Here is a 14,801-nt window from a genome sequence, read left to right on the forward strand (position 1 = left end):
AAATAGGGTAATGTTTAGAAACACATTAAATCCGATTCAAGTCATATTATATGACAGATGTTGTTAGTTACCAAACATCTATGTCTAGGAACACAATATTTGATCGAATACCGTAATTAGCTATATGATAATTTCTAAAATTTGGTTCATTTAGATATGCCTGTATATGCGATACATTCAAATATTCTTTTTGTCATTTTTACAGTCAATGCAACATCATTTTGACTAAAATGAAAACAAATGGACATTTCTTAATGTACATTTTGCAATGACAAACCACTCTACTTCATTTAAGTTGAAGCAGCATATGCATCATTGTATATAGAAACCAGAAACTTAGATGATATATATTGCAACACTCTACAGAAAAGTAAATCAAAGAAGCTTGAAACAAAAATGTTTTCAATCATAAGATGTAATACAAATTAAAGTAATAATTTCAGGTAATAAAGATTGTATAATTTGTACCAAATAACAGTTAAACTAGATCCAACTTACAGTGAACAGTTCTAAAGAGCTGGTCTCTGACCGTACAGTGGCGACCGCCCCACGAGTCACTATTCGTGTGTAGGCCGGTATACGACCAAGACTTGACTTGTCCTACAAATAACAATAAGGCATCACTTTGTAGTCTTGAAGGTATAAAGGGTTTGTCTCTTGCTGTTATTAGCCATGATGATCAGGTTGTGCAAACAAAAGCGTCAGTTGCCATTTCAATGCCAAGAGCCTAACTCGATTTGTCCTCTTCTACTTTAAAAGTAAAACTTCCTTTCATTCGCTTTGAGGTTCTTCTACTTCTGGAAGCTCTTCCATCTATCTGCTGGTAGATCTTCCGAGATGACTTCTCTTCTTTGAAGGGCGCAAATCGAGCTGAGCTCTATAGGCAAATTCTTTGGAAACGAACATTGTACATAATACCCACATTACCCTTGGATCATCATTAATCCTCAGTAACAGGAGATATGGGTTTTTTAACCATCATGAATACCTTTTTACATACAAATAGACCACGTTAATAACAAGCTAATAATTCAACATTTGAATATTAAACCATTCAGAATTGTTGATGTTTTCCCATAAGATTTACATTTAAAAAACTTTTATACAGTAGTCATGGAAATACAAACCATGCTTGGTAGCGCATATCCTGAGCTGTAACATAGCTTCTCCATGTCATCTAAAAAGGCTGAAACAAAAATATTTAATGTTATCGACCATGAACAAAGTCAGGAATATGGTTGGTTTGTTCTCTATAACCATGTTAATTCAACATAATGTAAGGTTTAGATGGTTGGTTGTGGAAATGTAGTCTAAGGGTCTACAAAGACAACAAGAGCCACCACCAGTTCCTAGATAATAATCCACATAGGCCCAAGCTCAAACTACCTAAAGGTGTAGGGGAGGGGAGCAAAAATTAAAGAGTTTTGTGGAAGAAGGCCAAACACCCATACACAAAATGTACTAAAAACCTTACAAATTTACTATCACAATATTTGACAAATTTGTTTCATATGTTTTAGATGCTGATGTTTTCTCATTGGTCATTGTAGTATGATGCTTACCTCTATAGACAAAGAAGACAAGTTTGAAATAGTCCTCACAGGGTTCCTCGCTGATTATCACAACCTCATTGTCTCTCTTTGGAAGCTACAACACGAAATAGATGTATACTATAATCTCATCACCAAATTGCATTCATATCAAATTCCTTGAAAGAATAATTCCGCAAGAGAACCAAGAAGAATTCTTTGGCAAAAACACAAACAATGACGTTGCCATGATTTATCCGAATTTTCAGTAGGCAAGATACATTAAAGATGGATGATGTGAACAACTGAGTTTCTCTCCCAATCTCAATGAACCTTTTGAACATCTACTAAGAGTTCGTAATCCAGACTAATCACTTCATGTTTACATGTTTACTGGTAATATATGTGAAGTAAATCCTACATGTATATACATAGCATAGAATGATAGTAAAGTAGACCTTACAAGGCTAGCGAAAGCAGCAGCCTTTCCGTAGGTCACCCCTAATCCCAGGGCAAAGTGGACAGCTATGAGGTCAGAAAAGTAGTTCCGACCTGGGAAGTCTTCACTGTACCTCTGGGCTCCTATACGCCAATTCTCTATAGCTCCTGTGGGAAAGTTATCAGTATTCCAATATGTCAATAACTATTTATTTCATATCAGTATACAATGTACATAATAAGGCTGATTAAACCATTTTTCAAATAATCATGTACATGTTATAACATATCACTACATGAGGTGTGATTTAATTCAATCCATTTTTCTTTGAATGATTTGACATCTCTGTACTTGTAACTTACTTTATCTTTTCAAATAATTATTTTGCTCCTGACAAATTATCAGGAGGAAAATATATTTTAGGTGCAAAATAATTATTTGAAAAGATAAAGTAAATATATAAATATCTATTCAGTGTGATATTGACAAAATTGTATTTTATCAATCTTTCAAACCTTGTAATGATTTTCTGTCACAGGTCAAAAACAGTGTTTGATAATTTATCAGATAAATTATCATATTTTATGATGAAAACCGTGAAAATCGTTATCTGTGACAGAAAATTCTAACAAAAGTTGGGTGGTTTAACAAAGCTTGAGCACATCACAGTAGTACATGATAAAATATATAATGTAAATGAAAACAATTCAAGGGACATGGACCTTAAATAATTTGTTCTGTATGCTTAGATATTGTTTTCAGAGGTTTATTGAATATTTTATTACAATGATTGGTTATCTAAAACGTGGGGAATACCTACCTCAAAAATGATAAAAATAGACCGTCATATTCAATATTTGGAACACAAAACGAAAGATGGCCGAAATAGAGATTATAATGAACAACAAACTTGCTGACATGACAAGGAATATTAGTTTTCCACATTTTAAGATTATTTTCTAATTTACGATGGTTGACAAATGAAGTTTAAGCCATATTTGTTATAAAACAATTTGTATTAAGTGTAAGAATGATAAGTCAAAAGTCAAACGAGACTTTTCATTCGACAGGGCACTGTGAAGGGAGGTTCCTGACTTATTGTACATATGTACATCACGCAAGTATAAAGTGGGGAGTTGCTCCCGTCTCTTGCATTTCAGTGATCCATTTATATTTACCTACTTTCCAATAGCACACGTTACTGACTCTTGACGTACACTGTTTTCTATCGGAATTTGTTTGTGTTTGCAAAATAAATTTTTTGAAAAGATATTTTGAACCACGTTTTTGAACCCATGTTTTTGACACACCATTTTGTTTACATTCATTTAATTTGTGCAGTGCATTGTGGGAGGTCACTAAAGTTCAACACTACTATACTATCGTTACAAAATTCGACCGGGCCGGTTTAAAATACAGAAAGATGGAATTTCCAATATAATTATTTTATTTGACACATTTGCACAATAACTGAAATATATTACTTAGTAAGGTACTTCGTCTTAAATTTGTATTTTACTCAAATTTACATGGTTTATTTAGGTTCATGTCCCTTTAACATAGACAGTACTAAGTATTATGACATGATACTAAGAAGAAATTACCTTGGTATCGGTCCCTGTCAAGGAAAGCGTGGACATGTGGGTGTATCTGACTAGCTCCAGCATGTGGTAGTAGGTCCATTATAAGCATGGGGTATACAAATGCTTTGTTCTGGGAGTAAGCCTTACCTATCCTAGAGTAGATGTGAGCAAATAGTTACAGTAGAACGAGGTTATATGGAATGTGCTCTTGACCCTACATGATATTAAAAACCAACATGCATCCTAAACACACAAGAGGCAATTGTACCAAAATAAAAACAAGAGGCCCAGAGGGCCTGTATCGCTCACCTGGTTTGTAATGCCAAGTAATGTTCTGAATACAGGTTCATTGTTTCTTTTCTGAAGGAATTATAATATTACCCTCTAAATCCCCTATTGGGCCCCACCCCTCCTGCCCCCAGGGGGTCAGAGCCAAAATTTATACAAGTTCTGTTCCCCTTCCCCCAAGGATGTTTATGGCCAAGTTTGGTCACAAACCAAGCAAAACTCTAGGACAAGTAGCGATTTATAGGATTTACCTCTATTTCCCCTATTGGACCCCACCTGTTCTGCCCCCGGGGGCCAGAGCCAAAATTTATACAAGTTCTGTTCCCCTTCCAAAAAGGATGTTTGTGGCCAAATTTGGTTACATTCCATGCAGAACTCTATGACTAGTAGCGATTTAAAGGATTTACCTCTATTTCCCCTATTGGGCCCGCCCCTCCTGCCCCCTGGGGACCAGAGCCAAAATTTATACAATTTCTGTTCCCCTTCTCCCAAGGATGTTTGTGGCCAAATTTGGTTACATTCCATTCAGAACTCTATGACTAGTAGCGATTTAAAGGATTTACCTCTATTTCCCCTATTGGGCCCCGCCCCTCCTACCCCCGGGGGACCAGAGCCAAAATTTATACAATTTCTGTTCCCCTTCCCCAAAGGATGTTTGTGGCCAAATTTGGTTACATTCCATTCAGAACTCTATGACTAGTAGCGATTTAAAGGATTTACCTCTATTTCCCCTATTGGGCCCCGCCCCTCTTGCCCCCGGGGGGGTCAGAGCCAAAATTTATACAAGTTCTGTTCCTCATTCCCCCAAGGATGTTTGTGGCCAAATTTGGTTACATTCCATTCAGAACTCTATGACTAGTAGCGATTTAAAGGATTTACCTCTATTTCCCCTATTGGGCCCCGCCCCTCCTGCCCCCGGGGGATCAGAGCCAAAATTTATACAATTTCTGTTCCCCTTCCCCAAAGGATGTTTGTGGCCAAATTTGGTTACATTCCATTCAGAACTCTATGACTAGTAGCGATTTAAAGGATTTATCTCTATTTCCCCTATTGGGCCCCGCCCCTCCTGCCCCCGGGGGATCAGAGCCAAAATTTATACAATTTCTGTTCCCCTTCCCCAAAGGATGTTTGTGGCCAAATTTGGTTACATTGCATTCAGAACTCTATGACTAGTAGCGATTTAAAGGATTTACCTCTATTTCCCCTATTGGGCCCGCCCCTCCTGCCCCCGGGGGGTCAGAGCCAAAATTTATACAAGTTCTGTTCCCCTTCCCCCAAGGATGTTTGTGGCCAAATTTGGTTACATTCCATTCAGAACTCTATGACTAGTAGCGATTTAAAGGATTTACCTCTATTTCCCCTATTGGGCCCCGCCCCTCCTGCCCCTGGGGGATCAGAGCCAAAATTTATACAAGTTCTGTTCCCCTTCCCCCAAGGATGTTTGTGGCTAATTTTGGTTACAATCCATGCAGAACTCTAGGACAAGTAGCGTTTTAAAGGATTTACCTCTATTTCCCCTATTGGGGCCCGCCCCTCCTGCCCCCGGGGGGTCAGAGCCAAAATTTATACAAGTTCTGTTCCCCCTCCCCCAAGGATGTTTGTGGCCAAATTTGGTTACAATCCATGCAGAACTCTAGGACAAGTAGCGATTTATAGGATTTACCTCTATTTCCCCTATTGGGCCCCGCCCCTCCTGCCCCCGGGGGGTCAGAGCCAAAATTTATACAAGTTCTGTTCCCCCTCCCCCAAGGATGCTTGTGGCCAAATTTGGTTACAATCCATGCAGAACTCTATGACTAGTAGCGATTTAAAGGAAATGTTGACGGACAGACGGACGACGGACGACGGACGGACGACGGACGACGGACGCCACGCCATGACATAAGCTCACCGGCCCTTCGGGCCAGGTGAGCTAACAATAGCCAGTGACAAGTCTTAAGAAGTGAATTTACAGATCAAATCTACATTCATCAGTTCCATCTCAAAAGGGTTTAAAATTTGCAAAAGAACATAATCACGTTGAAATTGCTTATTTTCCATTAACTAAAAATCATCACTGTTTCGACCATCAATCTAAATATAGCTTTACCACTTACATATACATGTACTAGTTTTATAAATCTTTCTAGGCTCCAAGCATAATACAAAATACATGTATATACATTTCACAGTTTCATGATTACTTCACATTATTATAATAATGAATTTGATGACAGCTACAGCTCTAGTTAAATAAGAGTACATTTGAAGCCACAAACCATTTTTGACAGGTATCCATAAGATCCAGGTATTCCGGTTTAGTCCAGTTCAGGGGGTGGTGTTTTTTAGGTAGAATAAGGGTATGCCAGGCTCCAAGCTTAAAGGTGTTGGCTGCAGAAAAAGACAAATCTGACTCCACACGCCCAAACACATCTTCAGCAGTGTTTCTGTAATAAAATAAATCCATTGGATAAAAGATTTAATTTTAGCCAAAACCTTATTGTACTTTTGACCCTGTATAAATGAATCATATACAAATACCAGAAAGTTGCAGTAACCAGAGAACATATCATATCTCTCTATTCTTCACTATAAAATATTCAAATGAAGAAAGTCACTGGAAGATAAACCTTTAATATGTTAAATCAAATTGTAATGTACATGTCTTATGCTATACATGTACTTCTATTTATCAAGGGGTTTCAATACTTAATTATTAAACATATGAAGTTTACCAGGCAACAATTTATTGAACTTCAAGGATTCCTAAACTTAAAATTTTCCTAGAAAAACTTTATAGAAGTTAAAGATACCATCTTGAAGTTAAAGGGACATGAACCTAAATAAACCATGTAAATTTGAGTAAAATACATATTTAAGACGTGTCAGATACCTTACTAAGTAATATATATCAACTATTGTGCAAATGTGTCAAATCAAATAATTATAAAGGAAATTCCATCTTTCTGTATTTTGAACCGGCCAGGTCCAATTTTGTAACGATAGAATAGTAGTGTTGAATTTTAGTGACCTCCCACAATGCACTGCATATGTAAACATAATGGTGGGTCAAAAACGTGGGTGAAGCGAACACAAACGAATTCCGATAGAAAACAGTGACCATCAAGAGTTAGTAACGTGCGCGATTGGGAAAGTAGGTAAATATAAATGGATCACTGAAATGCAAGAGACGGGAGCAACTCCCCACTTTATACTTGCGTGATGTACATATGTGCAATAAGTCAGGAACCTCCCTTCGCGGTGCCCTGTCGAATGAAAAGTCTCGTTTGACTTTTGACTTACCATTCTTACGCTAAATGCAATTTGTCTTATAACAAATATGGCTTAAACTTCATTTGTCAACCATTGTAAATTAGAAAATAATCTTAAAATGTGGAAAACTAATATTCCTTGTCATGTCAGCAAGTTTGTTGTTCATCATAACCTCGCTTTCAGCCAGCTTTCATTTTGTGTTCCAAAAATAGAATATGACAGTCTATTTTTATCATTTTTGAGGTAGGTATTCCCCACGTTTTCCTGTCGTTTAAGATAACCAATCATTGTAATAAAATATTCAATAAACATCTGAAAACCATATCATAGCATACAGAACAAATTATTTAAGGTTCATGTCCCTTTAAGGAACTTTCCTATGGAGACTTTTCAGCGAAAGAATTTCACAAACTAAAAAATGCTGATAAAATTGGGCGTCAATATATTTTTGCTGCTATATCTTTTTTCACCATTCCCAATGTACATGCATGCATTTAACCTTGAACTAACATTTACCACATATTAACAACTTACTGCTTATATTTGCAGAAATCACATGTAGGCTGTGTTTCCTTATATAGCTCCTCAACACTGCAAAAGTAATGTTTAATTGGGAGTTCTACAGAGAAGCATTTAATGGAAAATTCAACCTTTCATCGTATGGAAGTTAAAATACAACTTAATTTCAATAACTGTTTAATAATACATGTACATGTATATGTATTTGCTTCATTTGAGATTTTTTGTATTTTAGATTTTTTAACCATTACATAAAGAGTACCATTTTAATTTCATATCATAACTATTATCTGCATGTACTTAAATAATGCAACATCAATATATGTGTGCATATATGTTGTAAGTGAAAAGCAGAGTCACTATACCATGTATATGTAATATTTGTTTAGAAGAACATTCTCACACATGTTATTTGTTGCTTGACATATTTGTAAAAGAAACTTTATTTTAGATTATGGAATACCCAATTGTCATACCAGGTATTCATATGTCAGATTTTAAAGCAAATATCCTGACTGGAAAATGAGAGTATATGAACTGCCAAAATATGTCAAATATGTAGTACCTACTAGTAATGAATACAGAAATAGCTGAGAAACATTGAATTCTTACTACTGTCTCTCTGGCTGGTCAGGTTTAGCAATGGGTCTTTTCTCTCTCAGTGGATTGAAGACATTCTCCTCTTTGGTGTATTCATTGTAAACATAAAGCACTGTCTGAAATAAAGTAGAAAACACCAAAATACAGAAAATCAAAGTACTGAAAGAACTGAAAGCCATGAAGCGAGGACATTTAAGTTAATAGTTAATAACTAGTTAGTTTGAAAGAACTATAAAACTATGATGATGAGCATATCAGCGATGCATTTTAATTTTTATTTGTATTTGATCTTGTATGTAGCCAATAAACAATTTCAATAGTGTGTTTTGCATGAATTTCTCCTGCAATTGAATTTGGATCAGATAAAATCAATTTTTATCAGCCAAAATTATAGGATGCATTGATAAATAATCAGATATCAATTAAGTATTTTTTTCAATGTTACATTGTATACAATATACCAAATCTGATATTAATATCAAACAATTTTACATCACTTCATAATTACCATTTGGTTGAAGCACTGAAAAAGTATCAACTCCTTAAACATTAAATCCTAATTCTGAACAATATATCAAGCAATTCACAAATGTTGTCACAGTGAAAACCTCTTTATCTTTTAAAACATAATTTGATGTTTCGCTTACTTATGTTGAATGATGGAACAAATGATGATATGATTTGAGCCTGGTGATAAAATTCATACATCTTTTCATACAGGTAATAGACCCTTCCCCCTCTTTGTTCTTTGACAATGGAGAACCCCTAAGTACCACTCTAATGCCACTAATGTATGTAAATGATGAAAACAATAACATGTCTAACTTGGATGCACATATAGTTAACAATATATATTAAAACACATAATATTACATGAAGACAGTACATTGTAGATGACCTGGAAATTGTATTCTGATTATATGCATATAATTGATAATCATTCTAAAACATTTTCCGATAATTGATAATGATATATTTTCTGATTCCAAATACATATCTACTACTAAATATGTCACATCTTCACTCTAATCTGCCATATACACATTCAAGTCAAAATTATTTCCACATAGTTCAATTCTACTAGTATATAATAATTAAGTTCAATTCTACTAGTTTATAATAATTAAACATTTTCTTTGATGATTCATTATAATTTATTCAAACACTGGCCAAACATTCAATTCTTGGTGTTTTTCAAAACCTTTCTTGTTAAGAAAAATGGATATTCTTATGTTTATGCATTGATTTATAATCCTTAATCTTTTGATGATACAAAAATTAAAAACAAGGACAAATATTATTTTACATTGCCATTGTTATATGTCATTTGTAATAGTATCAAAGCGTCTTTATAAAAATATGTCATTCAACATTTTTTGTTTGTTCTACTGAGCGACAATGAAAAACTTAAATCAGTAAAGTTAACAAAATTGAAATACTTTTTTGTTCAACAGTTAGAGTAAAATTTTGTGGAAAGACTAATGACCTAAATCTGTACTTCTAGGAATTACTATGCACATCTGATATATGATACATTTCCATTTTTGATGACTGAAAATGATGAATTAAACCTGAAAAGCTCAAGCTGTTTAAATGATCGAAATACTTAATTATAATATTAATTGGTACGTATATTAACGTATTCATCAGATGTGCAATGACCACCTAGTGTGTTGGCCTCGGAGTGTGTTAAGAGTCTAAAATAGATATTTGGTTTAGTTTAAAGCAAAAAACATAATCAGGAACTGAGCAGTATACCCATAATGGAGTCTATTAAACTGAGGAACATTTGCTGAAACAGACCAAAAATGATATTTCCTGAAAAATTAAACATGTGCAGTTGAATTAAAAGAACAGTGATGATGGATTTAGAAATGAAACTATATACACAGACACACACACAAACTAAAAGAATGAAAATGGATGATTTTATCTTTGATTTTTCCCCTCTCCATTACCTTACCTGCAGTTTAGCATTTTGAAAGAGTTCATCATTGTTTCCAAGCCAGTTGCGGACCTTGGACTCATATGTTTTAGGTATTACAACTTGAGCAGGAAAGTCTGTGATAGTAAAGATGGAGGTGAAGGCTGTGTATAAATCTCTGAAATATTTCAAAACACATTGATAGTAAACTTCATGGAACCAGGTCAAAACAAAATTAAGGATTGCTTGCATTGACTGATGAAACAAGAAGCAAAGCTAGCCTATTCAGAAGAAGTTGATGTTCAAGTATTTACTATTTAAACATGGAAATATGACAAATTAACAGACTCAAAAACCCCCTAAAGGGCCCCAAATTAGTTGTATTATCACGTTCAGCATCCATACACATTAGGAAAATAAAATCATAAACATTTATGATGACTTATGCTTAAACAATTGACAAAATAGAAACTTGCTCAAAAACTTTAATATGGAAATATGACAAATTAACAGACTCAAAAAACCCCTAAAGGGCCCCAAATTGGTTGTATTATCACGTTCAGCACCCATACACATTAGGAAAATAAAATCATAAACATTTATGATGACTTAAGCTTAAACAATTGACGAAACAGAAACTTGCTCAAAAAATTTAACGTGAAATGGGACGCCAATGATGACGCCGACGCCGGGGTGACAACATTAGCTCCCCCTATTCTTCGAATAGGCGAGCTAAAAAGTTAATCTCATGCAAATGAAGTGAACTGCAAAGCAGTTCATGTAACATTTGCATAAGATTAACTTTCTTCATCAGTCAATGCAAACAACAAAATTGATAATCAATCCTTATATTTACGTTAACAATTTAAAAATCTCTCTGTTTAATATAGGTCAAATTGAATGTATTCGGTATAAGATTATTATACAAATTGGCAACATTGTTCCAATTATCGTACATGTATGTACAGCTACGGAACAGCCGCCAGTCAGTTCTTCTCGTCACCATGGCAACACAAAACGTAGTTCCGAAAACAACGTCATTCTTTGTGCGTTGTCACAATTAAAAACGGCGATTTTGAAATATTGTTTTAATGTATAAGAATTAATGGTTTAAAATTTATCATACAACATTATTGAGCTTTAAATACAAAAATTGTTGCGCAGTACCAGCAGTGCGACCAACGTGTAATTAGGTTGCTCGATTTAGCAGGGGTCCGGTTTTGAAGAAAAGAACGATTGTAGTGAAAATGCTGAATAGTTGGTATCTAAACATAATCAAACCTTTTAAAACTCAATTGCAATGGTTGTGGAGTGTAACTGAATGTTTTATTTCTGTCTCTTTATTATTTGTTGCTGACATTTAAAGAATAATTAACTAAACCTGTTGTAAAATTCAACCCCTGTGTCTATGGTATGCCATGCAGTCCAATAACCATGCTTCAGGAGCTCAATAAAACGTGTTTAAGTGTGGGATTTAGTCGCAGATCACTGAAAAACTTCTGTGTTATTCTTGTAATGTAATAACTTCTCTGTCAACTGGAGTTTTGGAATTAAAATTCTGTATAAAAGTAAGTAAGAAACATTGATTTGAAATGTTGGCGGTTTCCAACGACCCTCCAATGCCGTGGGTTTTGACACTCACTGAATCGTTTCGTTACGCTTAATGTCACTGAAACAACCTGTTTGCCATTTGAGCGTATTTTCATGGAATCTATCGTTTCTAAACTTACATGTATGTCACCGTTTCACATAGGCCTATATTGTACACATTATTGTAACAATTTGCGTTCGATTATGCCTACTTGCAATGAGTGGTGAACCTCAATCACTACGTTCGGTGGCCTATGATCAGCATTTTTCCTGGGCTTGAGCTTAAGTCAGCGTTTCATCAAAATACATGTATAATATCTCTATAATATCATATTACTGACACTTTCTAAAGAATCTCCAAAACACAATTCTCCTCAAATGGCATTCAGAGTGCAATGTGTATCAGACTAGAAATATATGTAAGACAAAAATGTCCCGTCCCTGTAAGAACTTGGATGGGACAGGTAGGACAGAAGAGAACACTGGTAACTACACATTTACATTTACTTAGGTCTATCTGGATATTAATAACAATCAAAGGATGACCATTAACAATATCACTATAATGTTGATATGAGATGATCCACTGCAGGATCACAGTAAAAATTGCTGTTTCATCGTGTGGAATATAAGTTTCCCTCACCCTTTATGAAGCCTCAAGATCAATTACCTTCAATTTAAACCTTTATTAAATGCAGACTGAAAATATAAATATCACCTGGTTTCTGTATCTTATTTCTATTGAAAATTGATTGTGACTTGTTTTGTGTGAGAGTGTTGTAAAATGTCTAAATCTTTGTCCCATTTAACGGCCACTGTTCCCTCAATTTCCTTATTCAGTCTTGAAAGTCACCCTGTACGTTTTTTTTTTTTTTTTTGCAGATATACATTCACTCTTCTGGAGTGTGCAGGAAGTTTTATTTTAGTTAACAAACTATTGATATTATTAATCCATGCAGTATACATGTACCTGCACTGAGAGCCTGTTGCCTGTGACCAATGTTTCTTGATCTGCTGAATGTTGTCCAATCTCATGCTCACTGATGTTTGTAGACAATCTTTGATGAACCTTGCCTAGAATGAAAATTACAAATATGAAAAATTTGAATCCTGAATAATTTTAGTGTGATACATATTTATATGATACTATCCTCGATACATGTATGCAGTGTTTTCATGTACATGTACATTGAGATTCAGCATAATCATTTACATAATATGAACTTGACATATAATTCATGTATATACAACATTTTTTCTTCACAGTAATATTACATGTATTACTAAAAATTAATTCCATCAATCCTGTATGCCTTTGTTTAATATTCAATGTGGCTTTATAAATCTCAACATATGTATATGATTCACCTCTACAAACTCATTTGACAATAATTTAATGTTGACTGCTAGATAATGTAGCTTGCTTATTCAACAGAACAAGCTAATTTAGAATTGGTAAACAGCATTGTTTTATATAAAACACCATAATGACTCCTCTGCCAAAATGTCAAATGCCCTCCAGCTGCATTACTGAGGTCTAATAGAATGGCTGAACAGTGTCCATGTGAGAAGCTACAATTTATAAATTTAGATACACATATAGTCTGTAAGTTTAGTGTAAACTATGTTTACCAGGAATTGAAATTAAAAAAGTTCTCTATGCTGGATAATTTTGAGCAAAATAAAGCTAGCTTGCCTGAATCTAAAACTTAGACACATTTCATAATGAAATCTTCAATTTGAAATTTATACCTATACACTCTGAATGTATTACATGCATTAAAACTCTGGAAACTGTTCAGGTTTAATTCAGACAGACAGATCTTACATGTGAATCAGAAGGATTTCCTGGTATTTGTAGTCTTGGCCAACTGGTGTACAGATTGTTCAGTTGCTTCATGGTCTTGCTGGTGTTCAGGGGCTGCACAGTACGACCAGAGCTACTATAGAGGATGAATATCAGTAACAGAAGAGAGGCAGCAACTGCAACAATGTGCGGCTTCTTCCATTGTACGTTCGCCATCATTTTGAATTTAGATGAATTGTGAATCTCAAGTCAGGTCAAAAAATATTTATCTGAAAATGAAAAAAAAAGTGTTTTTTTTTCATTTAGTTATATGGATTATAGTTGCAGATGTTTAGTGTGACAGTAAAAATATTTACTTATTTCAAATAATACATTTTTATTTGTTTTCATTCCAAATCCGACTTTCTGATCAGTAGATTATTTTTCTTCATATACTTCTTAATATATGTAAAAAAACTTTTGAAAAATAAAACAATTATAAAGAATAAATGGCAAAAAGAATGACATGATAATCTGACATAATCATGATGTCACATTAAAGACATCGACGTTCCATATTTATCTAGAAAAATAATCAATTGGAAAATCAACAGAACCATCCGTTTAAACAAATTTTATCTATCAAGTAGTCTAAAAAATTAATAAGAAGCATTGATGTAACTATTTTTTATGGAGGCGCAGCCTGCCATCATGTAATCACTCTGGTTTTCAATTATCACCGGAACACTATACCTTGGTAATCCTATCGAAAGTTTCCGGAACTACGGGAGATAACTTCACACTGTGTATTGCAACGTACGTTGTGTATTATACATGTTTCAGTCACATTATAATTTCCCACTTAATTACTTTAGACTTATTTTCAATGTTACAATTAGTTATTAATCATTCTCACCGAAAGTGTGTCTCAATATCGGTACTTATACTAGTGAGTGCGCTGCATCTAGATCTGTTAGCCTTACTAACCTACGGCAGACTAACTTGCAAACCGCGAATCTAACAGTAATTGCATATAAACTTGTTTGTAAGTAAAAATAATTCAACTGACAATAAATGCCTTTTCAATTACGGGTATTTAATCGAATATTGCTAGGCCTATCCACTAATATTTTATAAAAATGAACTAGAATTCCCCAAACTAACGAACATGTCAACAAGAACAGTCCGTACAAAGGGAGACAACTGTTACAAACTCTGCCGACGCACTACAATGCAGAGTGTTAAATCACACATGTGTTCACTGCTTCACTCATGTTAACGGGGACGCCAT

At 34.5% G+C, this 14,801-nt stretch overlaps 1 protein-coding gene across 1 annotated transcript in view; it reads right to left on the reverse strand.

Moving 5' to 3' along the window:
• The window catches only part of LOC138336166 (uncharacterized), a 29,394-nt gene that overhangs the window by 5,982 nt on the left and 8,611 nt on the right, over positions 1–14,801 (reverse strand). The window contains exons 2-12 of the mRNA XM_069285506.1: positions 13,553–13,800; positions 12,695–12,798; positions 10,174–10,312; positions 8,223–8,326; positions 7,626–7,682; positions 6,098–6,265; positions 3,573–3,703; positions 1,993–2,135; positions 1,563–1,647; positions 1,128–1,186; positions 499–600 (exon numbers count right to left, since the gene is read on the reverse strand). Coding sequence (XP_069141607.1) covers positions 499–600; positions 1,128–1,186; positions 1,563–1,647; positions 1,993–2,135; positions 3,573–3,703; positions 6,098–6,265; positions 7,626–7,682; positions 8,223–8,326; positions 10,174–10,312; positions 12,695–12,798; positions 13,553–13,750 — 1,290 coding nt within the window. The 5' untranslated portion in view covers positions 13,751–13,800. The remainder of the gene's footprint in view (positions 1–498; positions 601–1,127; positions 1,187–1,562; positions 1,648–1,992; positions 2,136–3,572; positions 3,704–6,097; positions 6,266–7,625; positions 7,683–8,222; positions 8,327–10,173; positions 10,313–12,694; positions 12,799–13,552; positions 13,801–14,801) is intronic.

Source organism: Argopecten irradians, chromosome 12, assembly GCF_041381155.1.
Source record: "Argopecten irradians isolate NY chromosome 12, Ai_NY, whole genome shotgun sequence".
Taxonomy (NCBI): domain Eukaryota; kingdom Metazoa; phylum Mollusca; class Bivalvia; order Pectinida; family Pectinidae; genus Argopecten; species Argopecten irradians.